Raw genomic sequence first — 24,270 nt, 5'->3', positions numbered from 1 at the left:
TTCTCTCTCCTCTGCACTAGACCTTCATTTTCTCCCTTCTAATCTTAGGTCTGGATTTATTCTTTCTATCAGCCATGTGAACAGCCTGTTGTACATATTCTCCTTTTGCCTTTTCTGACTTCATCTACACCGACTCTGCAGGATTACAGGATTCCCCTGTTCGAGCAAAACAAAATACTACTTATCTATTTCAGACAAATAAAAGCTTCATTAACATTTCTGAGGCAAGTTCAAATATTCAGAAAGAGGTTACAGACAAACGAATTTACTGCTGTCACACCTGGCCACACTCTCACAAATTGCTAGGTGTGTCACTGACTCTCGATGTTTTGGCACGAGAGAACTGGAGATGGAATTTAGGGGGGTGGGATAACAAATACAAAAGTCAGTCTCAACTTGGAGACTTTTGATTCTTCTACAGGAGTAGATACATTGATGTCCATGTTCAGCTTCTTATATAAAAATATGTTTTGCACCAGTTTCTTGGGAAAATGCCAGCTGCAGCTGTGACCAGCACGCTAGTCCATACCCGCGGCATTGGGGTGGACTTTATCCTGCACTGATTGAAATGGATCGCTAGTCCATACCCGCGGCATTGGGGTGGACTTCTTTATCCCACACTGATTGAAATGGAACCTTGACAATCCTCCTTGACGGCCACGAGGAGCAGTGGCAGAAAACCTTCCAGAATATTCCAGCTGCTGTTTCCCTGTTATAAATGGCTCCAAAAAAAATGATGTCAGGAACAACTGCTTGTTGTTGAGATGGCAATAGCGCAATTGAAATTAATTACAAAAGCTATGGAGAAGTTGCCAAATTTATGGACTTAAGTTCATATAGATATGTCATAGCAATTTTAGAAATTAAGTTATTTATTAAATGGTGTATTTAAGCCATTAATATAACAAGAAAATAATCCCTGGACTCTGCTATTTGATAGATTACTGTCTCAGACCTCAAAGCGTGACCGAAGCAGATGGGGAGGTAATTCACTACCGAAGGCTAGGTTGGCTGTTTGTTTCTCTAGCAAATTATACAAGGTTTTCTTCTGTTTATTCATTTTCAATAGGTTTTCTTCATAAATGGATCTTGGACAAATAACAAGACTTAAAACTGAAAACACATCACATTTTTCAAGCTAAGACTGAAGATTATCACTGGGCTGCAGAGTAGGGATTTTTAGAAGTAGATCTGGGCTCGTCATGCAATGCTCTGCTACCCTAGTGATGTCTTCCCTATGAACGCCCCAATAATATTTCAGAAATATTTATGAAGCAAATATGGTTGCTTTAAAGACCCAAGTCCATGGAAGAAACCCATTTTCAATCTTTAGCAATCACCTATTCTCACAAGCAAGTAATTTTCTTTAGCAAGCTCAGGTAAACATGTAAATGCAATGTGCATCAAGTAGCAGGAAATGGAGCACCCTGGTATTATCTCCAGCATCTGGTACTGCCAAGTCCTTTAATGCTGCGGCAATAGCATGCTACCACTTAGGAAAAACTATATATTCAACCATTTAGAAAAACTAGGTTTGAAGAGGTTTTTTTTGTTGAAAGAAATCTTTTCTAAGCTTCAACACAGCAAATACTTACATCAGAAGGTTATCTCACTGATGGGCACCTACAAAGTCAGCTCTGGGGTCCATGAGTTATCAGTGCGGATCCAAAGCTATAATAACCATTTCTCACCACAGGGCAAGTACTTACATCTTGGAACGCCTCCCCTTTACTGTGAGCAGAAGAGCCAACCTCACAACAGAAGAAAACACTGATGTCTCGATTCGTTTGTTTGCCTTTGAAAGGGATTTATGAAAAACCTGTCTTAGAAGCCCAAGAAGTGAATGTGGACGAACTCTACCATAGGTACAGGTAAACTGAAGACAGGTTGTACCTTCAGCCTGAACAATGTGGTTTATACAGTTGGGATTTGGGCAGTCAGATCTATTTTTTTCAAAAGATGAAACTGATTTTCATTTTGTGTATAAATCCAGAAAAAAACTAAACAATGTGATCAAATTTGAAACAGAAAACCAAAGACATGGATGGAATGCTCCCTCTGGCCTGCTTATTAAATTGTGAGGGATTTCTTGTAATAGCTTAATATTCTAAATGCAACTGTCTAATAGGAGAGTATTTGTATTCATTTTTGCAACCACTCAACCACACTATCAAGAAGATCTATGATGGTAACACAGTAAATCACCAAAGAAGCTGGGAATAAGATCACGCTGTTTAATAAACATTTTCCTTTTGGCTTTACGACTGTGGAAAATCCATACTGCTGTTTAGCAAACAACTTCCCATAGCCTCTGTTCTTGGCTAACGTCTTTAAGTGCTGTATTTCAATTTAAATGCATATTCCTAAGTTAGAAGTCAGTAATTCCTACGGGTGACTTGGAAGGTTTCTCCCAGAGGCTGCTCAAGGGGAAGGCGCCAAGCAGCGCGCTGTGCTCTGGACCTGCCACCTCCTGCAGACGGTGCCTCTGAGCAGCTGAAGGAAAGAAGCCCCAGCACAACCAAATCCTTGCTGGGGTAGATGAGTTTCTCAGAAAAGCCCTTCAGCCATTCCGAGTACACTCTTACACTGAGCATTACAATCTGAGTTGGATGTCAAAATGTTTAAAAGTGACTTAACTGACTCACGCTCCTCTGTGAACAAACAGGAGCACGATTTCCAGCGAGGGGTGCTTGTAGCAAAAAGCACTGCTACTCATCCTTAATAAGAGCCTATTTAATCGCCAAGCCCTGTGCGAGTTTGTGCAGAAACCTATTGTCCTTCCCTTACCCATCGCAAAGAGAAAGACGATGGAAAAAGGGAGTAGGCTGCTGAGGTGGGGGCAGGGGGGGAGAAGAACTCCCTGGGAAAGGAAAAGTAATGCAGGTAGTTTTGTTTGTCCCTAAAGTAACCTTTTGGGGGACCAGAATTAAATCAAAAAGAGAAGTTAAGGGTATTTATTTCTGCCTCCTGCACAGCTTTTTGTTTGGTTGGGTTTTGCTAGACCACGTAAGCTACTCTAATGCGGGCGTACCTTCTTACACTGTAATTAAGCTGGAGGCTCCACGGGGAATACTTTTAAATGCTTCTCTGCAAAGAGCAACAAGAATTACAAATGCAAAATTGCAACCCTAAAAAGGGGCTTGTGGAAGCCTTGTTCCAATAAATAAATTGAAAACTAAGAGTGATCTGTTCTACAGACTGCCATGGAACTAAGCAGAAGAATTTGCGCACGTGTACATGTCTCAGCTGTACATGCTCCCATAACATGTTCCCGTTATTTTTACTGAATGTTTGAGGTGCGCTTGAGCTACCAAAACCATAGAAAACCAGCTTCCATAGTCTTCAAATACAAAACAGCATTACCTGATTCTTTGTGGTCGATTCCCATGCTGTTCCACCTTCTTGTGATATCAATATATAAGATATCTACAGAAGCCATTGAAAAATTGCTGTTACTCAGTTTGCAGTTTCTGTTAAAAATAGACAAAACAAAGAAAAAATTCTGATTACATCCAAACTTCCAAGTTAGGAAAAATTCTGCAAGGGCAACTGAGAGAACATGGGGAGAAAAGTTGACCTGTGTCATGCAGACACATATGTAACATGCTTAGTCTAGTCAAACACATACAGCAGAGAGCAAACAAACGGTGTTCATTAAGTGTTCGTATCTGTAATGGTAAAGGCCCTGAATTTTTCACGTGCAGAGCATCTCCTGTATGGCACCACCTCTGCCAGGATCGCTCTGGGCAGGAGTGGCCCTCTTTGATGCATGCATCTAAATCCGATTTGCACGTGCAACCTCACATCAGCCTGTAGCCACAAAAAAAGGCAGCAGGTGAGGTTACAGATTGACTGGGTTATTCTGGTTTTGCAACAAAGCAGGGGGAAAAAAAAGAAGAAGAAAACCCTGAATATTTCCATTAAAAATAGGAGTTAACCGTTACACACAGCTTCCTCCCAGGCTATTGCTCGTACTCTTTCTGAGGCCATCACAGGATGGGATCAGTTGGTACATTGAGAAACCCAACAGAAATCCGCACAGCCTATCTACATGAGGCAGAGTTTGCACAGAGAAATACTCTTGTATTTGACTGACTGATTGAAAGGGGCTGGAGGAAAGCTTTCAGGCACAGAATGACTTCTTCATGCCTGAACAGATTTACCCTGGGCGTTACTGAACACTGCACCTCCAGATGCATCTCGGGCGTTTGGTGATAAGCACATGGAGGGGTCTGACACTTGTGTGGTCTGAGCCGGCAGTGCAGTGTTGATCAGTAGATGAGAATTCGCCTTCTGTCCAGGATTTCCAGATGTCTGGCAGCCTGGCTGAACTAGTGCACGTGCCAAAGAGCTGGCCAAAATTTCTAGCCAAAAAAGAAAAGAAAAAAACCCACCCAAACCAAAACCCCAAGATACTCTTTCTCTTTAGTAGTCTAAGCAGAATTCCCTTAAAGCAGAGTTAAAGTCCGGCCTAGATAGTCCCAAAAATTCTTAAGCAGCATCCAAGCAAGGACCAGAGCCACGTTCGGCACTTCCCTTTTATTTATTTTTTAGAATGAAGGAATTATTGAAGGGGAACAGATTTTGACTAGCTAAAATGGAAGTGGATAATCTCTGCAACCACCTGCCCACACGCGCACACATACACAAAATCACACTTCTGTACCTTTTTATTCTTGAAAAGTGATACAGCACACATCTTAGAAACATGACCTTAGTTCTGAAATGAGTAGTAATGACAGCATTTCAGAGAAGGGCCATATAGTTGGTACAGATTCTCTGGGAAAAAATAAAGTATTTGCCAATATTAAAAAGTTTAATTCAACATGCATTAGGAAGCTGCAAACACTATTTCACTGAGATATATCAATTTGTTTTAATATTCTTAAAAGAAAATGTTGGCATTTATTCTGTGTTGTTCTGACAAGTGCCAAATTAAGGCTGGACTAAACAATAGAAAATACAGAACTGGAAACAATCCTGTGCTGGTCTGTGGATAGAGCAGATGCCTTCAGTCATTTCCTATATATTGTAATTTGTATAAATCAAATTGTTTATATTCATTCCTGAATGCTAAATGCATCTGCATTGAAACAGGATCTGTATTTTAAGAGTACATCTGCTGCTGCTGCTGCTGATTTCGTTTGTCATTGTCAATGAAAGACAGAAAATGAGATATTTGTACCATGACTAGAACAGATATATCCATAAAAAACAATGAAAAACCCCTCACAAAGAGACAGTATGTGAAAAAATAAATTGAGTTTCTTGCCATTGCAAGTTGCAATTTCACAATGCAAATCCTCAGTGCACAATGCATCAGCAACAGGCATTTGGAAATCCTTTCCTTGGGCCTGGGGCAGACGGCTGTGCCCCCCCCCGCCAGCAGAATCCGATCTCAAGTGACCCAGTTTCGGCTGTCACTTTCTCCCAGTGGTATTCCCGAGATTTCCTAGGAACATCACATGTTGACTAAGACTGCAAATACTATCTCCCAAAGTATCACTGCTCTGCTGTAGAATGAAGACCCAGGTTCCTACTAGGCACGGTTTCATAGGTCAGATATTTTGGGAGCTTGGAATGATAAAAATCTGGTTTATAAAAAAAATATGCAATGATTCAATGGAACTTATGGGGAAAAGAAGGCATTTAGAAGGCGTTACTATGCTTACAACCCAAAAGCGTACCGCTGTTAGGGCCTGCTTGTATTCAGCAAAACTTAAGATAAGCACAGGGACAGCAGTGCTACCCCATAGGATCAGGAGTTTCTAAGTCCTTGACTGTGCTTTAAGCAATTTCTAAAGAAATTCACCTTACTAACCTTATAAACGTTCGGAAGCCCGTTGGCCCCAATTTTGTTGTCCCTTTTACACCAAGAAATCGGATAAACAGCGCAGCCACTCTGTCCACAAGTCGCAGATAGTTAAACTGCTTCGCGTACTTGGGAAACACTTGCTTGAGGCAAAGGGAGGGGAGGCCAGCCTCTGGACCCTTGGGGGCCTCGTATTCCGGCCTGTCCGCCGGTCCCACGTCCGACAGCTCTTCGTTGGCTTCTGATACGTGCTCCAAAGTCTGACACCTGTAGCACAGGAAATAATTGTATCTTACGTTAACCTTCTTCTTACAAGAGTCAATACGCTGTCTCTCTGGATTTTTTAAAATTATAAGCCATTATTTTATGAGATCTTTAATGAAAAACTCAAGAACAAATACTAAGGTTCCCTATGGCAGAAATCATGTTATAGGAGTATTTAAAAGGGTAATGAGGAGACTATTCTGTTGCCAAAAATAATGCCTATAAATACGACTGACAAAGAGATGCCACACCATTACCAGGCTAATTGGGAAAGCTACCATTAACTCATAACTCCCCTCGGAATGACCGGGAGCTGGGCACAATCACACCATTTTTCTGTAAGTTTTGAAATCTTTTTTTATACTAAACTGTTCCTTTATCAAAATCTTGAATCCATCATGAAGAATAAGTATAGTTCACACTAGGTACTACCAAAATTAGTGCTTTTACCACCTTGATCTTTTGTGTTCCTGAGCAGATTTAGTGTCCTTCAGAAGGTTCTGGTCCAGCAGAGGATAACAACCAACGTAGTCATCAGCCACCCCCAGCACTGTAAGAGTTACGAAGTCAAATTGACAGTAAATCTGCACCTTCCGACTTCGACTGCAAAAGGCAGGAGGTTTCCTTAGCCTTCATACAACCATCCTGCGCTCTGTCATCCGTACCAAATATCCCCATGGGATTTGTAGCCTCTCCTTCCTTCTAGATTTCCCTGAAAGTCATTCATCCATTGCCACACTGTGTCCCCTTTCAGCATAGAACGCTTCAAAGTTATATTTTTAACTTCTAGTGAGAGGTACGTGGAAAATAAATGTACGGCAACTGTTAAGGCAAAGGGCCCCTACAGGAAAAGAAAAAGTAATTGCCAAAAAAATGTTCTAATAAGTAAGAATTAAATTGCAATCTCTAATTTCCAGAAGTCCTTTTTGGGGCCAAGTTTTCAACCCTGCCCACAGCTGCGCCTGCTCAATGCAGAGCCGAGGCTGGGAACTACTCCCTGCACCAAACGCCAGCTCCAAGCTTTTTAGACGAACTTCGAACGTTAGCAGAGGTGGCAACGGTTCTTTGTAAGAAGCATCCGTGTTCAGCCTCGATCGGTGTTGAAGCACTGGTGACTGCCAAGCCACTGCTGCTTGGATGGGACTGTCACCCCCGGCTCACAGCACGGCTGTTCCTCTAGGACTGTTTTTGCAAACTTTTAAAATAATGGTACTTCTTTGGTATGCACGCTTACGTTCGTCAATATTGGGTATCTGTAAATGTGATCATTTTTTTGAGATGACAGACTCTCAGAAGTCTTTAAAAAATAAATGAAAATCTTTGGTAGGGCTTTGGTAATGTTCCTCTCTGCTGCAGATAGCAAAGAAGAAAAATTAATGTTATTTTTGTCTTTAGTTAAGTAAAGCTTAAAGTAATAAATTATTCGTTTTGTTCTTTCTCATGGAAGGTTGGATGGTGGTTTCACTGCCATCGAGTCCCCTCTGGCTGCCGAAAGAGCGGGAGTACAGCCAGCCAGGAAACAATAAGCATGCAGGCTTCTATTTTTAATCTTAAAAGGTCTGTTCATGAATTTAAAAGTGCAACTCTCCAGCCAGTTGAACTAGACCTTGACCAAATGTGGAACCTTGTACTCAGTAGGAGAGAAGGTTGTGTTGTTTGTAACATAACTCTTGTTTTAATGATGCCTGGAAGCCCTGAACTCTTGCTCATTCTAAATTCAAGAGTGTTTGGGATTGTACATTATTCATTCATCATTGTTTTCAGTTGAAAAAATACAAAGCTTTACTCTAAGAGCTGCAAGCAGAGCTGAGGAAGTTTCATTAGGTTTCATTTTTTTACAGAAAATCCTGAAGAGACTGTTCAAGGGATCAGCTTCAGAGAAATTAATTGTAGCCCCAGCGCCTTTTGGTGCCTGGGCCGCTGCGTTGGCCATGCGCTCCCCGTTCCTGGGACAGCCGTTTGACTTGTGGAACAACGGCTCCCAGCGTAGCCTTCATCTACAAACCCATCCCTTCCCGCTGAAGTAACAGTCCGGGGAACTTCTGAGGAAATACCCTTGTTTAAAAGAGGGGGGGGGGTTCAGCCTTTTATTTTTCAAGCCCCATCCTCAAAAGAAATGTGAAATGGTCACGAAGAGGACGGCCAACCCGTAATGGCAAACAAATACCCTACAGGCACAGCACTGCTGGGAGCCACGGTCTCCCTGACTGAGGCGGAATGGACGCAGTCAAATTATTAAACGGGACTGTGGTTTATAATAGGATCATAGCAAATTGTGTTCAGAGAAAAAAAAAAGTATTATGGTCAAAGAAAAAATCTGTTGAATATAATAAAGAAGAGGCTCTCAATTACCACCTAGAAGTTCCTTCTTCCCCTCCTTTCTACGGAGAAAAGGCCACAGCTGCCTTTGAGGTCACGGAGAAAAACCTCAAAACCAGCTTCCCATTTCAAACTTCTACTGAACTCTTGGAACCGTATTTCATATTAGAAAAGTATTTTGTAAATAAACCCAGCTTTTGTTGTACGCTACTGCATGTCTCATTCCTTTCCATTTCTACGTCGGGAAAGTCTGTAAAATATTTAAATCAGAAGAATAAAACATAATTCTAATCTTTATTGCCAAATCTTGTACTTCCATTAACTAAAAAAAAAAAACAAAAAAAGAGAATATACGTCTTAATTTGCTTTTACAGGTTATTGCTTTTATAAAGTTTAATGATTTGTTTTCATTCTTTAGCTGCCCTGCCTCCCCCAAGATTTCCTCAAGTTTCCTTTTCTAATGCACTAGAGCTTAATTCATTTCATCATATAATTTGGATTAAAGTGAAAGCGATATTTTGCACTTTTAATAAAACTAAGACTTTCCAACACAAACCTGCACGAGGCCTTGTCCGTATCTGTAAAACTGAACTGATACCTAGCCTTGCCCATCCGGCACGCTCACCTTACCTGCGAGCGCTTACACCGACTATATTCAGCGTATAATTCTCTACTGCTACCACAGACACTACCTCAATAAAAGTTTATTTTCTGTAGATCTATTCAACACACTCGTATGCACCCAATCTCAATGTGGTCTCAACATGACTAATTAAGAAAAACTGCCTAGCTAGGTATAGAACAGCCCGACTCGGTATCTATAAAACCAGAATTTTACTGTCATCTGCGGATTTTTGCAAGGAAGCGGTGCACAGCATATTTTTTGCCTTAGCACTAGATAAATTACACTCGCTTGCAAAGCACCATTACATTTTCTTCTGTGTTCCGCTGCCATCTGCCATGGCCACACCATAAGGGTAAGCCGGATGCAAAGCTCCCCAAGGGTCATGCAATCAAAGACCGGTGTCAGTGTGGGCAGTACAGCTACAGAAAGGAGAAATACAGCTCAAAGTCCAGCAACAAGGAAAATGTAAGGAGGATTTTCACCTCCATTTCTACCATTAATTCGCCAGTCAATTGGAAAATATGAAATACACATTTTTTTGATGTTACCTGCCAGATTCAAAGTGTCACTGGAACTCCTATGCATATTTACCATCCAGTTCTTTCTTAATCCAGAGAATGACTTCCAAGAAATATCATATATATCGTGTCGGTCAGGACTTCACCTGGGGAGCCTGGGTACAACACGCAGGGTTCTCATGCTTGGCCCTGGTCTCCCTGAAAACCTTGCAAAATGTCTGTGGGCAAGCGCTGCAGTGAAGCTGGGGGGAAGGGCTCAGAAACTCCAAAATCTCCAGAAAGAGAAACCAGTGCAGGCTTCCTCCGTCGGCTCCTTTCTCACGGGATTGCCACCAGGCACGGGGAGGAGAAGCAAGCTGAGCCCCGCGCTTTGGAGCTGCTCCTCCGAATTAATTGTTTTGACTGACACAGCTGAGTCAGGCTGAATGAAGGAAAGGTCAAATACAAGGTAAGGCTTCGGTTGCCATACAGAACAAAAGCAAAGCCTAATTTCCATACTAATGTCTGACCTCAATACATTAATTTCTCTAATTCTGCAGCTCATGACAGATCCTGCTTTAGAAATGATCAACTGTGGAGACAATATTAACTGCATCTTTAAAACAGAATTTCAATTTTAATAAAGCTTATGGAAACGACATCTAAGACTACTTATCTTTTATACATGATTACTAATTTATTAATGTTTCCTCCATCTATGTTTTATCCCTTTCATTCTGACCGGCCTTAATCTTTATGCAAATACAAGTTGCTAGGGGACAAACAAATTTGCAACTACTAATTAAAGGCTTCAAAATTCCCAACATTTTGTATACTTGTTTATAAAATTTAGCTGTCAAGTTCAGAGTAAAATTAGGTAAGAATTGCAATATTAATACTTCTAAGAATGCTCACTTGATATATTTAACATTTAGGGCATTGCTAGAAGTAAAAATTAAGCAGTTTTTTTATTAGCTGACAACTGCTTACCTAATAAAAGAAAATATTATGTTCTGGCTTCTGAAGCTGTAATTATTCCCTCAGCTGAGCCACTATTCTCAAAGCGAGGACTCTGTTAACATAGTTAAAAGCAGAGAATATTTTGCACAACAAATCTATCTGTCCACCCCTTTATCACCACAGTACGGACCTCCCAAGAAACAGCTACGCATTTGGTACTGGAGTGTGGGGGTCTGAATGTTTGGGTGCTCATTCACAGAAGTAAATCATTTAGGGGACGGTAAGTCAAAGCCAGAACAGCGTCTTTGCATCATCACCCATTCATGAATTTTCTTTTATGAACTAATCCCATTACTTTTATTAACACACGGAGACTTCTAGCATCCACAGTGCATGATAGCAAGAAGTGGCGGGGTTTGACTGCATGTTGTGTGAATAATCCGCATCCTTTGTCTTGTACCGGCCGCTTCAGCGTTTCATTTAAAGAAACTGAACACCCATCTCCTCTCCACCCTCTGGCAAATTAAAAAACATCAATAGCACCAGCATTTCCTCCTTTCAAAATAATAAAGTTGCACAAAGATGAAAGTATTCAAAGAATATTAAAGCCCACAGAGTGAGATATTTTTGAAGTTATGTTAGAAACATTATTGCTCGTACTTACAGTTTACTCAACACTTTGAGAATGCTTTGAGGCGGTCAAAGTAACCTCAGTAAAGAGTCCATATTTCAAAGAGCAGAATCAATCACATTAAAAATAAGGATTGATAATCAGCATGTTGTTGGCACTCAAACTAACTTCACACCATACAAAATACATTTGGAAAACGCAGCAGCTATCCCATCTCCTGGAAGTGGAAAGTGCTGAGAGCAGTTACAATTCCATCTCTCTAAGAAAAAAAAATGCATAGCTCAATTAGAGAAGTAAAGCAATTAAACCACCTCACTTAGATTTCAACCTCATCATGAGCATGACCATGTCGAACTTGGCTTGCGCTGTCAAGGTGCGTTCCCTCTGAAGGGTGAAAGACATGGAGCACACCAAGATTGTTTCCGAGAGTTGGCAAACACATTTTAGGTGAATCCAAGGATAAATCAAAAATGCACTCCACAGCCTTGCTATTTGCTTAACAAACCCAAAGTAATTTATCAGATCATTGAAAACATTAAATCGAAGCCCCTGCAAGTCTGTCACGAGCATCCACAGCAGCTCGCGTGCAAGGCCCCTGCTAGGTGCTGGCTTTCCATTTTCTGTCCCATGAGTGTTACTGTTTCCCACATATCACACTCCGTAAGCTCCACAGACATCAGTCCCCTTTCTGAGAAGGATTTATTATAAAAATAAACCCTTCTCATTAAAGATTAAATAGTTTTTGAAAGAAAACAGAAGACTCCGAAAGTTTTCTGCCTTAACACATCATTAATGAGTGTTTCCAAGATGTACAAACTTAGTGTGGATCCTGACTTGCTCCACACCAAGGGCACAAAGCGATGGATGAGAATATTACTGACATTTCCATATCATACGCAGAGAAAACTAGAGCCTTCACTTCAAACTGGAAACCTAAGACAAGCTAGCGTGCTGTCCTACACGTTTTGCTTAGGAAGAAACGCAGTTGGTATTAGGAAACATGTCCGATAGCCACACAAGCAATGATGCGTTTACTGCAGTTATCAACAGGCATTATTCAAGGATTAACACTTCCCTTTCAAAGGAGATGTACAGAGCCTTTCCTGTTGGAATCGTGCATTGCTCGGAGGAATTTCTGCAACAGGCGGTGGTGCTCGACTTCCTGCTGTCAGCCTGCACAGATAGGGTCACTTCTGTTCACTCACCATCCAAGATGCTCTTGTCTACTTTTGTGTGGAGAATGCTACAGAAATAATAGCTTCCAATATTCCATAATATAAATAAACTTTCAGATTCCATTAAAAAAAAAAAAAATTACAATATGGCCAACAGCTATCACCATTGCAGCAATGCATAAAATAGCAGAGCATAGGGAACCAGAGAGATTTACATCCTTCCCTTGACAACAGTCATGGAAAGAGTTCAGAAGATGATGCAGTCAGAGAAACCACTGGTTCAGTGAAACTTGAGAAGCCCAAAAGTCGAGTAATTTGGTTATTTGAAGAATTCTCCATAGTCTGGAGTGGATCTTAACCTGCCCTCATTAATATGTAAGGGTTTGCTTCACTACCCTTTGAAAAATCTGTTCCCCTACACAATTTAGGTGCTGGTGATCTTAGTATCTTCCAGATCAGAAAAGGCTTAATTTTAGGGTGTTTTAAAAAGAAATATGTATGAAAAGAAGTGTTTAGGTTTTCAGGAAGCCTATTACACAAACCAGAAGTCCGAAAGGCTGTGTTAATTCCCTTGCATCTTAAACTGCAGCTCAATCCAATAAACCATTTCAAACCTGCTATCCGACACTGTAAGTGTTCACCAGTGATGCTGTGATTAAATCCAGTTCTGTTAAACTCCCACCTCACCAGGTGATGCCAGGAATGGGTACAGCAGCACACCGGGGCAAGGAGGCATCCTTTAGAGATGCAAAGCACACACCACACACCTGGGATCAACATCCAGCTGGCTGTAACGGTTGCACTTGACCTCTGTTTTTATTTCTATAGCACTCCCTAATACATAGTTTAAATCATTAAAGTGGAGAAATGCATTTGAGGAGTCTCAGGTGCAATGTGCTGGAAAAAAAAGAAGAGTTATTTCCTAATTATTAATTGAGATTCTTTATTTCCAACTTTCTCTTTTTAAGAATAATGGTAATATCAGTCTGCATTAGCTAAAGATTTATTACTTTTAATGTAACAGCAGCAGTGAATGCTTACGCTATTACCTGCCATCTATCTGAGTGCCGCAGAAAATATGGCATTACTATAATGAAATAATGCTTAAGCAATGCAGAACCTGCATCGAAGGACTTTGTTCCACTGTAGCAAAAAATTATTATAGAACAAAGATCATTAAATATGAACTTTATTTTTTGTGGCGGTAGCTTTTATTATTCCTAGTAGATTTATTTGTGTTCACTATTTGCTTTTAAGGTACTTATGCGCCTTGTTATTTCTCCAGAGTTTCCTTCATTTCTTTAGAAGAGTGTGCCTTAAAAATAGCAATACAGGATACTGCAAAGGCAAACCGCTTGTGAAGCCTGATAATATATTGAAACCAACATTAAATTAGACCACCGAATGTCTTACAGTAGAACAGAAAAAACCCTAAACCCCACGGTATTTCTTCTCATGTGAAAATTATTCTTAGAAAGCAGTCACGATTATGCTAGGGTAGAAAAGGAGCTTTACCCTGTCATCCAATGGAGTAGAAAGCAGCCGTGCAACTGCATTTTATCAGCAGTAATCCTTCTATTAAAGCAGGTGAATTCTACGTACACAAAATAACACGACTGGTGATTACGCTGCTGTTAAGTCCTGTGGCTTTGTGCTTTCATTTTGTGGCAACTGGGTGCTAGGCAGTTTTATTGCTTTCTCTTTTTTTTTTTCAGAGACTGGAGACCAACTATTACTTAAAAATAAGCCAATCAGCTCTCCTGCTAAAAGACGACTAAAAGCAGCAGAAGTTAAATTATAGAGAACATCACTGCCCCCAATACATTAATTTCTGTCACTCTGTCACTGTAAAAATTTACAGCAGATATAATCTCTTTGAAGGGGGATCAAGTCATAGAAAATACGAGCCTAGTTTTAAATAGAATTTTAATTTTAATGAAAGCTTCAGGGAATGATGTTTATGCTGCTTATCTTTCATACCTGGTGATTAAGTTAATTTATACTTAATGGAAGAGGATATTTCTAATCCCCAGACAGGCTCAACATCTGTCTGTGACTATGTTTTTGGAAGCCTTAAGCTGCTTGTGATTGATGTAATAAAACCAGGATCCTGGAGAACTGACACCTGAAGGATATCTGTAGGAGGGAGAAATGTTATTTTTCTGCTCAATGCCTATGCTTAAGTCAAGCCAAAATCCCAAGCACTTCATTTTGCTGTCCCTTAAAAACTCGCGTTGCACTCCCTCGCCATTATTTTGTGAGTATAAACAGGGGAATAAGCAAGCAGATCTCAGATATGGTTCTGATCTAATATTCATACTCATTATGTGCAGTACCTGAGAACACGGCACTTTCTGATGGCCTGAAGCTGATGAGAATAATAAAGCTCCTGCAAAAATCAGAGAAATAATCTCCATTTTTCCTTCACTTCGCATCCCATGTCTATTTAAGACCAAATGCTAGCACAATAAATGCTTGCATTTACCCTACTTACAACAGAGAAAAAAAGTCTTGAAAAGTAAACATCTTGCCAGGAAAAGATGCGATTTTCAACTTTGTCCTGACAAATCACAGTATTCCTGTAGAAGGAAAGCAAACAAACAAACACAAATTGGTATTTCCAGCTGTCATGTATATTTATATTATTTTGCAGAGATGCTCTTCCAGCGAGTAATGCAGCTACCAGAGGTTATTATGGAGCAGTCTGTCACTGCTATCACACACCGGAAAAATCTACGCAAGTTCAAAGCAACACAGAATGGAGGGAGGAAGCCCAAGGTGAACAGCAGTCAAGTAGCAAAAGAAAAACAAAAAACCAAAACTGCAGGTTTGAGTGCTTCACCTAAAACTGCTTCCGAAAAGGGATAAGACAGTGCCTACAGTTATAGAATCGCAGAATCGTTCAGGTTGGAAAAGACCTTTAAGGTCATCAAGTCCAACCATTAACCTAACACTGTGATCCCACCACTAAACGCCGTCCTTAAGCAGTTGCCCAAGTAAGTCTGCCTGGAAGGGCTAGAACTTCCACATGAACCAGTAACTGGGAACGTGTTAAAGGAGTGAAGTAATATTTAAACTCCAATACTGGATCAAGTGGCTTGTAAGAATGTCTGACATGCATTGCTATAATTTCCTCAGGCCCAAACCCCCCTCATTATATTAAAAATACCCTCCAAAACCTTATTATTTATATATCTTTATATTCAATTGCCAGTATAAATTATAGATTTTTCTCTCCAATAAAGCAGTGGAACACTTTTAAAACATTAGCCCTAGAAGCTGGACCCGTTTCATGGCTCTGTTCTCTAACATACGTGTTCCAGCCATCGACTGGGTCCCTCCTGGCACAGATGAGCGGGGAAAAGGCGGCACGGACACCGCTGCTCACTTAAAGCAAGGCTCCAGATCCAGAACAGCGCTCACACACATAATGCCGCACCATACAAAGCACGGAGCGGCGAATGCGCTTAAATACATCCCAAGAAAGCATCATCAAGTTTGCTCTTGCAAATTAGGAACGTGCATTTAAACTCTGGCACTTTCTAACCACTGCCTGGATCTAAGGAACAATTTCCAGTTACGTGTCCACGTGTAAAAGTTGAATTAACAGAGAATTCTTACCTTTCCCTATTCTATCAGGTTTTATCTCAGGGAATCTCTATCTTAATCACATCTCCCTGTCTTCTACTTCTGCGGTCCCTTAACTTGATCTTGTTTCTCTCCCCTCCTGGTTCTCCCCTAAGGATTGTCACACAGCTTACCGTTTACAGGACGCACATCCAGAAACTACCAAGTCTCTAATCCCTCTGGTTTTGGTATTAGCTTGGGACGGAAAAAGACCCTACATCACATTTTTATATCCCACTTCAGAGGTCACTGGGGTAAAGAAAAACCTAGCAATTCTTTATTTGAAAGGCTGAAAAAGAATTAAGATCTCAGCAACTTCAGCTGAAAAAAAATTAATGACTGCATGTGAAAATCAGCAAAATTAAATTTGCAATGAAAACCAGGATCCTTTCTATCTCCCTCCAAGTACCTTAACAGGTTTACTCAAAACCCTTCTAAAGCAAGAGGGCTTTTTCAGCACAGAGAAACTCTTCAGACTGAAAAGATTATGATAAAGCCATTCAAACAGCATTGTCTCATTTTTAGTATTTAGAAATATCTAAAAATCACGCAGAAAAAAAAATTACTTCCATTAAAATTCCAATTAATGTTAGAATTGAGCTGACTTTTTTCAGTGCATCCAAGTCAGTGAAGCCTGCCGGCTCAGACACCCTGTGCAGTCAGGGGAAGCACCATCCGCTACTTCCGTCCGTCACAAAAAAAGGACCGAGTGTATTTTGTTCAAACGAACAGTACCAAGCTTGGCCTTTAGTGTTACAGCACAGTGAAGTAATGGTTTGCAGCAAATAAAAATACATAAATGAATTGTGTTATTTCTTGTAACAACGTCCGGTGATTAGATCATTAAATTTGCTCTAATTCTGCACCAAGATGGACAACTATTTGCTACAAGTTCTCCCATTCCTAACCCTGATGTCTAAAGACATTGCAAATAAAAAATTCTTAGAAGGCATGCGCATGTAAGAGCTTCCCACTGGTATTCAGGGATATAATCCGTGCCTATGCATTCATTTATTCCATTTTACTGTTACCTTAATAGAACACCGTTACGCGGCCCAGGAGCCCTGCTCCACAGAAATGATTTGTTTCTTTTATTAGCAGGGTGATGTACCTTAGTATGCCCTTGGCTGATCGATTTGTTCGAACATCTTCTGGGTTGCATGAAATCTTTTTTTTTTTTAAATCAATCTGTTCGTGGGCTGTGCCATTCCTGAGAGAACACAAAGTACACGCTGCAACTCAGCAGTTGCGTGAAGAACTTACAAAGATACAACTGGAAACCAAGACAAGGCATTCGAGGCTCGCCCCACTGATTTCATGCAGTCAAAATTGCCATCAGCAATGGCTGGATCCAGCAAACATCTGGATGCAACAAAGCCTCCAGGGATGCTTTGAAGTATTGCTGAGTTTATGTTTAAAAAAAACCCCGTAACAAGACAAAAGAGGCTTATTTTGTCAGGATTCAGTCCAAGCAGGAGCACACACCAAAGGAGCCCCGACATCTATGCTGTCAGTTATAGAACGAGGCTCGAATGGCCGCTGAGTGCCGCGAAGCCTTGCCATCAGGGTTTTTATTAGGGCTCAGAGAAGTCAACAGGACTCCTCTTGCCTCAGCCATTACTGCTGGCTACGAGGGATGCAAAACACAGCGTGCCTTAAGCCAGGCTCTATTGCCATTAAGACTCACAATCTCCAATCAAATAACTGAATTCAAAGATGTATTTAGACCCACTGCTTGCACATTCATTTTTATGCCATTTGGAAGGAGACCAAGCAGCCACCCCACTTTATTCCTGACCTCCCTTCTTCTTGGGCAAACCTTGAAGATTACAGCAACTTCTGTGGCTGCACTACAAAGACCAGAGGACAGTAACATATCCTGATAAAACCTTCCTTGTCTCTGTATTTTATCACAAAGCTTTTCTTTTAATTTAAAAATCATTGTGAGAGAAAAGAAAGCAAAAGGACTTCTTAATGATCAACTTAAAATGTAATACAGTGTGAATATCTAAGAGATGTAATTGCTGTACTGCAATTTCATATACTAGAATGTTTGGAAAGTTCAGGTTTGATGGAGATGCTCTTGACAGGTCACATCGCTCAGCTTTTTTCAGCCCTTCCTCTACCGCTCACTAGAAATTTTAGAGAGCAAAAGAGATGTCAATAAAACTGTAATTAGATTAACGGCATCTCAAAACATTGGGATTGAAGTCTAATTGGACAGACTGGTGTCCATTTGCAATTTGATAACATAAACCCAGCCGTGGGTTCACGCCGGAGCTAGGGGCACTGTAGCACACCAATTACTGCAAAAGCATACTATGGGTTTGGACCAATTAATTTCACAGTGCTGGAAACGAAAGCTTTTAAAATTCTGCAACCCATATCAATTCTTGTCCATTAAAATTTTTAAATTAACTGGGCCTGCCATTAGCTTGCTTGCTTAGTACATTCTAAGCACTTCCAGCTGTCCCTCAATACGGGGTCATTGCAAGAGATTCAAAATAAGACCGAATTCACTTTTTATGTGGCAGTCGAAATACAGTCTGTACGTTCAAGACATTAGTGCTCAGAATACAATATATGAGCAAACACAGACCAGCTTGCAAAACTGGACTAGGAGTAACAGCACTTTTTGCAGTGGCGAACATTAAAATGGGAATAGTCATACATTAATTTGTTATCAGGCATGGGGTTATTTAGGGCTGTGTTTGTCCGTTCCAAGGTGTCGTGGTTTAACCCCAGCCGGCAGCTCAGCCCCACGCAGCCGCTCGCTCACTTCCCCCGGGTGGGATGGGGGAGAGAATTGGAAGGATTAAAGTGAGAAAACTCATGGGTTTCTTAAACTAAAGACAGTTTAACAGGTAGAGCAAAAGCCGTGCATGCAAGCTAAGCAAACCAAGGAATTCCTTCCCTGCTTCCCCCCGGCAGGCGGGTGCTCAGCCATCCCCAGGACAGCAGGGCTCCATCACGCGTAACGGTGACTTGGGCAGACAAACGCCATTGCCCTTATCACTTCGAATGTCCCCCTCTTCCTCCTCCTTCCCCCAGGTTTATAAGCTGAGCATGATGCCATACGGTGTGGGGTATCCCTGGGGTCAGTCAGGGTCAGATGTCCTGGCCGTGTGTCCCCCCCAGCTCCTTGTGCCCCCCAGCCCCTCACTGGTGGGGTGGGGTCAGCAGGAACAAAACCAGCCCTGGGTTATCAGCGCTGCTTCCAGCACAAATCCAAAACCTAGCCCCATCCTAGCTACTGTGAAGAAAATTAATTCTAACCGAGCCAAACCCAGCATACAATGATATTCCATAAGTTCTCTATTTTATTAGCAAAGGACTGTAAAAATGCAAAGAAAGATGGAAATAACACCAAAGAATGCCATTGAGAAAAACCCTTTTTAAAATCCTAATATCCTGAATATTCAAATAGCACAGCATGCACCAAGTTACGCTATTGTATAGAAAGTGCAATGACTCTAAAGCACTCTGTACAGGAGAAAGTAAAAGATATAAAGATGACTGATGGCAATCAGGCTGGCAAAATGGGAAGGATGCTTTGCAAATCTTAGTGACCACCAGGGATATTTACTGAAGAGTGTAGAATTGGACCTGGAGTCTTCAACAGAAGAAAACTATAGCTTTTGTGCAATATTTTTATATAACAATATATAAACTGACCTCATCTACTGCTAAGCATAGTAACAGGCCATATCCTGAACACCATAATCTCAAAAGACTGGCAGTGCATGGGAGAAGCAAGGCATCATCCCCTTTTCACAGAATGAAAATGGTAGCAGAAGGAAAATCTTTTGTCTAAAGGTCACCGAGTAAACTGGCTGAGTCAAGAGCAGAAATTGCATCTTTTATGTCTTAGTCCTGAGTTATTTTCACAAAACCAACTTTTCCTGTAATGGTTTGATAGAGGAAAACACCAAAGTGAATTACTGAATTCCTACTGTATCTAGGCTAGGGATACAGTCTTAGCTATTTTTGAAGAAACATTATTATTGCTTTTGTATTTACACATTTTTAGTCAATTAAAACATTTCGGATTCCGAGTGAAATAGAAACACTTGCAAATGAAAAGATCTGACCTCCTTTCTATCAGCAGATGTTATTTTCTATTCCATGCTAGGATGCTGCCACAGCACTTCCAAATCCTTTGCCGTTGTTCCGCACTCTCTATTGTATTTTCTGTTGTTGTAGTAAACACTCTTGTGCTTTTCTCTAAGTGGCTCTTAAAACCAACGTAGAACTATTCTGCGAGTCAGGCACTACTCGATCCTTCCCTTCCCTTCGCGCAGGGATGTTGCACATTGTAGCTTGTGGAATTTCCAACAGGGCCTATCCTAATCAACAGGAGCAAGACTAAAAGCTCCTACGGATGAAGAAGACAAATCATTGGAAAAGCAAGAACAGAGGGTAAAGATCAAGGCACCCGTAACATTTGCTTCACAAAACTGAACAGAGTAGTTGAGGCTAGTTCTTCTTGAGCAGGATGAGAAATAGCAGTAGAAATAAATACTCCCCAACTACAGAAAAACAAAGTTAACATTTCACTAATCTGAACTGAAGTAACATTGACAAACATCACATTTAAAAGCCTCCCTCACATGTCTAACTCATCAAAGGCCACATGGGCTAATGTAACAGGCACGAATTGATACTGAAGTTGGCAGATTGCCTGATGAAGGAATAAAGCAAAAAGCCCTCTAGGAAAGAGAAAGGGTCTAATTCAATGTACTTTCAAAGGGCTTTGGCAGAATGATCCTGAATATGAATGCTGGGTCATTTTGACTGATGGAGAAAAAAAAATGTGTCAGCCTCTAAAATGAACCAGAGTAGAAAGATCAATCTCAAGAAAGCCACACATATGAGTTGATACGCTCACGGGCAGAAATAAGGCTTGGAATGAAGAGGTGGTGCTTGAGAAGCATTTGAATAGCTGAAAACCTGACCAGACTTCCAAGCGATAGCAAAGGCTTACAGGAATCAACCTCCAGCTTGAGCAGTCAGCTGAAAGTCAATTAGCAAGCGGAAACCGAAATACTGATACTGCCATAGCTAGGTTTATTACACGCTCATTTTTATAAGGACTAAACTCACCCCGTAGAACGCAAAAGGCACTGGCAACCCTGAGTAATGAATCCCTGTGGAACAAAATACAGTTACTCACAGAAGCGGAAACTACGATACATTACAACAAGACTGAAGAACAGTCATTATTTTCTGATCAGCAAGAGCTGCAACACCAGCATCCTCCCATTCATCCTCTCCACATGTTTGTGCACTGGGTTTCTGACCCTCTTAAACCACCCCTGTCACACAGGCGTAACCTTAGAATATGTATAGTGAGATAAACACAGGAATCAATGGCAAGAATGACTTTGTCATCATCAAAATCTGGGATAATCATACTCTCGAGACATCTTTGCACAGTATATTTTCATATTTCCATTAAACATGACACAAATGTCAGGGGAGGTTATGAAACTGAATAAAAAAATATCTGGAAAATAAATGGAATACAGCCACACAGGTGAATTCCCGACTGTTTTTTTCCTTCTTTAAGGAAGTACAAAATTGCTCCTCAACATCAAGAAATTTAAGAACAGCATTAGCATTTGGAAAATGTACAAAAGAGAAACATTACTGAAAGGGCTCTTTAAGTAAAGACCCCCGTTCCTCTTGCAGTTTAGTAGACAAGGTTGGACCCATCGGTCACTGGCACAGCAGGAGACATCTCCTAAAGAAGCTGCCACTTTAACATAAATTACATTTAAGGCGGAAAGTACATAAGTAGAATGTCCAGAAATTAATTCATGTTTTCATTTAATACAGATCACATATTCTCCTCTAGAAACTATTAATTTTGTCCTGTGTCAGAGAAAGAAATCATTTAAAGTGAGAAAGATGTGCGATCCCCACAGCAGAAAAAAAGAACCATCTTATTTTGTGCAAGAAAAGACTAAGATCTTTTATGTAGCAAATTCTACAAAAGCTTGACTGGCATTTCTTCCTAACTACAGAACACTTAGAGATAAAAAGTCAAGCTGACATACATTAATATTTACAGGGTGCTCTCTGAACAGAGCGACATTAGCCAGCGTTTGCACGCTGATCTTGCAAAAATTTGAGCCACACCACATTGGGGTTCCTCCTGCTCAGAAAATGAGTTAATCATACTTGACATTTGCTAGAGCCACAGAATCCAGAGAAGAGAATCGTATCTGACATATTTTTTTAAAGTAGAAAAAAATAATCACAACATCACAAATAAATTTCAAGGCTGAATTCAAACAGAAAAACACTGGAGTGGTACATACAGAGAATAGCACCCAAGAAAAGATAAGCTAGCAATGGAAGAGCAAGCCCACATTAGGTGATAAAGCAAAAGCACTCATTTTTGTGGGCACAAGGAAGTGATTGGGTTTGTAACGGCCATAGATTAAATTACATTTCATTTCCAAAGTGTTTCAATTCTTCCTTCTGTCAATGGCTATTTCAGTGCTGAATAAAAGTCATTACATTACTTAGGGGGCTGCACCTTCATCATCTCTAGCAAGTAAAAAGCAGATTTTATTCCATGAGCAACTCATATTTCTAATGACAAGCATGTCATAATCCTCTGCTTTTTTTGTCAAAAGAATAAAATGCTTATTTTCTGCCTTGAAATACGTAAGAATCTAGGCATGTAAATGCAAGAGATCATACTGGGACACAGAATAAACAACAGCAACAAAAATATAAAGACGTCTCTTATTATCGCTGGATTAATTAGCATTAACAAACTAGGGCACAAATATTTTTGACAGGACAGGAAAGCAGGTCATTAGCACTGATGAGATGATATAAACGATCTTCCTAAGACATTCAGAGCAGACCCGCTCCAAGTGATACTCACTGCTTGCAATTATACCACCAGTCAGAGAGTTTACATCTAACATTCAGTGGGGAATATGCAGGATTTGCATGCAGGACTGAGACTCCTTTTTGCTCCTCAAATCTAATGCAATTTTAAGAAGAAGAAATTGCTAATAATTAAACAAACACAGAAACTAAAACCTTTTACAACTATAAAGATTCAAAATTAGGCACAAAAAATAGAGGTTTACAAAGCCTTTTAAAAATGGATTTTCTGTTGGAGGCACAACATAAACTATGATTTGCATCAGTGATTATCTTAATTAAACTGCTGTTTACATAAGTAACATTGATTTACTTTAAACGTTGTTCGGTGTCATTAGACCATTCATTTAATTGTGCAAATTTCCTTTAGCTTAAATCTTCTCCAACCTTCAGCAGGCAGTGAACAGCACCTCTGCCACAAGAAGTACCTCCAGAGCAGATTTAATACTGTACAAGCTTTATAGAAGTTTCTTTGTAGAAACATTAGGGAGCACAGTTCAGCCCCTTGCCCTGCACCGGTACGTGCCAAGGATTTCACTCTTCAGGTTGGTGTAGCTGAGCTTTCTGACCATGTTACCTATTACAGACTTGGATAAAAATACATTCTGTGATCCCATGAGGGGACATGTGCCACCCCTGCCATGCACGCTGCTTTGGATATGTTAAGTAAAAAGAAACTACATTCCCGCCCCCTTTTTCTTTTTTTACATTAGATTCCTCGCTCAAGGAGGAAAGCTCCCTCCTGATGATACAGTGACCAGCTGGCTAATCAGGCACTTCACTAGATCATAAATTCGAGTCAAAAGAGCTACCATTGCTGAAAAAAATGTAAGCTGGAAAAACCACCACGGTAATTCCAAAATTAGCAGGGACAGATGTTCAGAACAGAAATCCAGATTACTGGCCATCACTACCCCCTGAACTCACTCTGTAGCAATGCTAGAAGAAAGTACGCTTTGTCTGATAATATTTAACAGATTTACAGAGGAGTTTAAAATTCCATCTTTCCAAGAAAACAGCTCAGCCACAGATGATCGTGTTTGTTCCAGCACATCATCAGCCCAGACGATGACAGTGATCGACTCAAGCCTTAAAATCCATGAGAACAGTACTGCCACACAAACAAACGCAAAGAGTCAGTGTCTTCCATGTGATTTTATTAAATGCTTTAATTTCTTAATTATGAGTGAAACCTGAGTTCCAAATTAAGGATGCCTAAGGAAAATAGGACTAGGAACCAAAGCGGGGGCAAAAGCGGCTCTACATTCTGGCTCCTGTGCAATTCCATTGCGGGGGGGTGGAATCAGAAACCCTCTTTTTCTAACCATGCATTTTTAGCTGGATTTTTTTTTTTTAAAGAGCAAAAAAGTAAAACAAAACACACAACATGTGGGTGATCAGCTGCCGCCTTTCATTTCAGAAAGGGCTACCCAGGCTCTACTTGGTCAGGCAGA

General features: G+C 40.6%; 1 protein-coding gene across 1 annotated transcript in view; it reads right to left on the bottom strand.

The window, feature by feature from the left end:
* TTLL11 (tubulin tyrosine ligase like 11) overlaps positions 1 to 24,270 on the bottom strand; it is a 44,134-nt gene that overhangs the window by 3,944 nt on the left and 15,920 nt on the right. The window contains exons 7-8 of the mRNA XM_009648847.2: positions 5,822 to 6,079; positions 3,364 to 3,470 (exon numbers count right to left, since the gene is read on the bottom strand). Of these exons, the coding sequence (XP_009647142.1) occupies positions 3,364 to 3,470; positions 5,822 to 6,079 (365 nt within the window). The remainder of the gene's footprint in view (positions 1 to 3,363; positions 3,471 to 5,821; positions 6,080 to 24,270) is intronic.

This window comes from Egretta garzetta, unplaced genomic scaffold (assembly GCF_000687185.1).
Source record: "Egretta garzetta isolate BGI_Z169 unplaced genomic scaffold, ASM68718v1 scaffold211, whole genome shotgun sequence".
NCBI lineage: Eukaryota > Metazoa > Chordata > Aves > Pelecaniformes > Ardeidae > Egretta > Egretta garzetta.
This window is presented reverse-complemented; position numbering and strand designations above follow the sequence as displayed.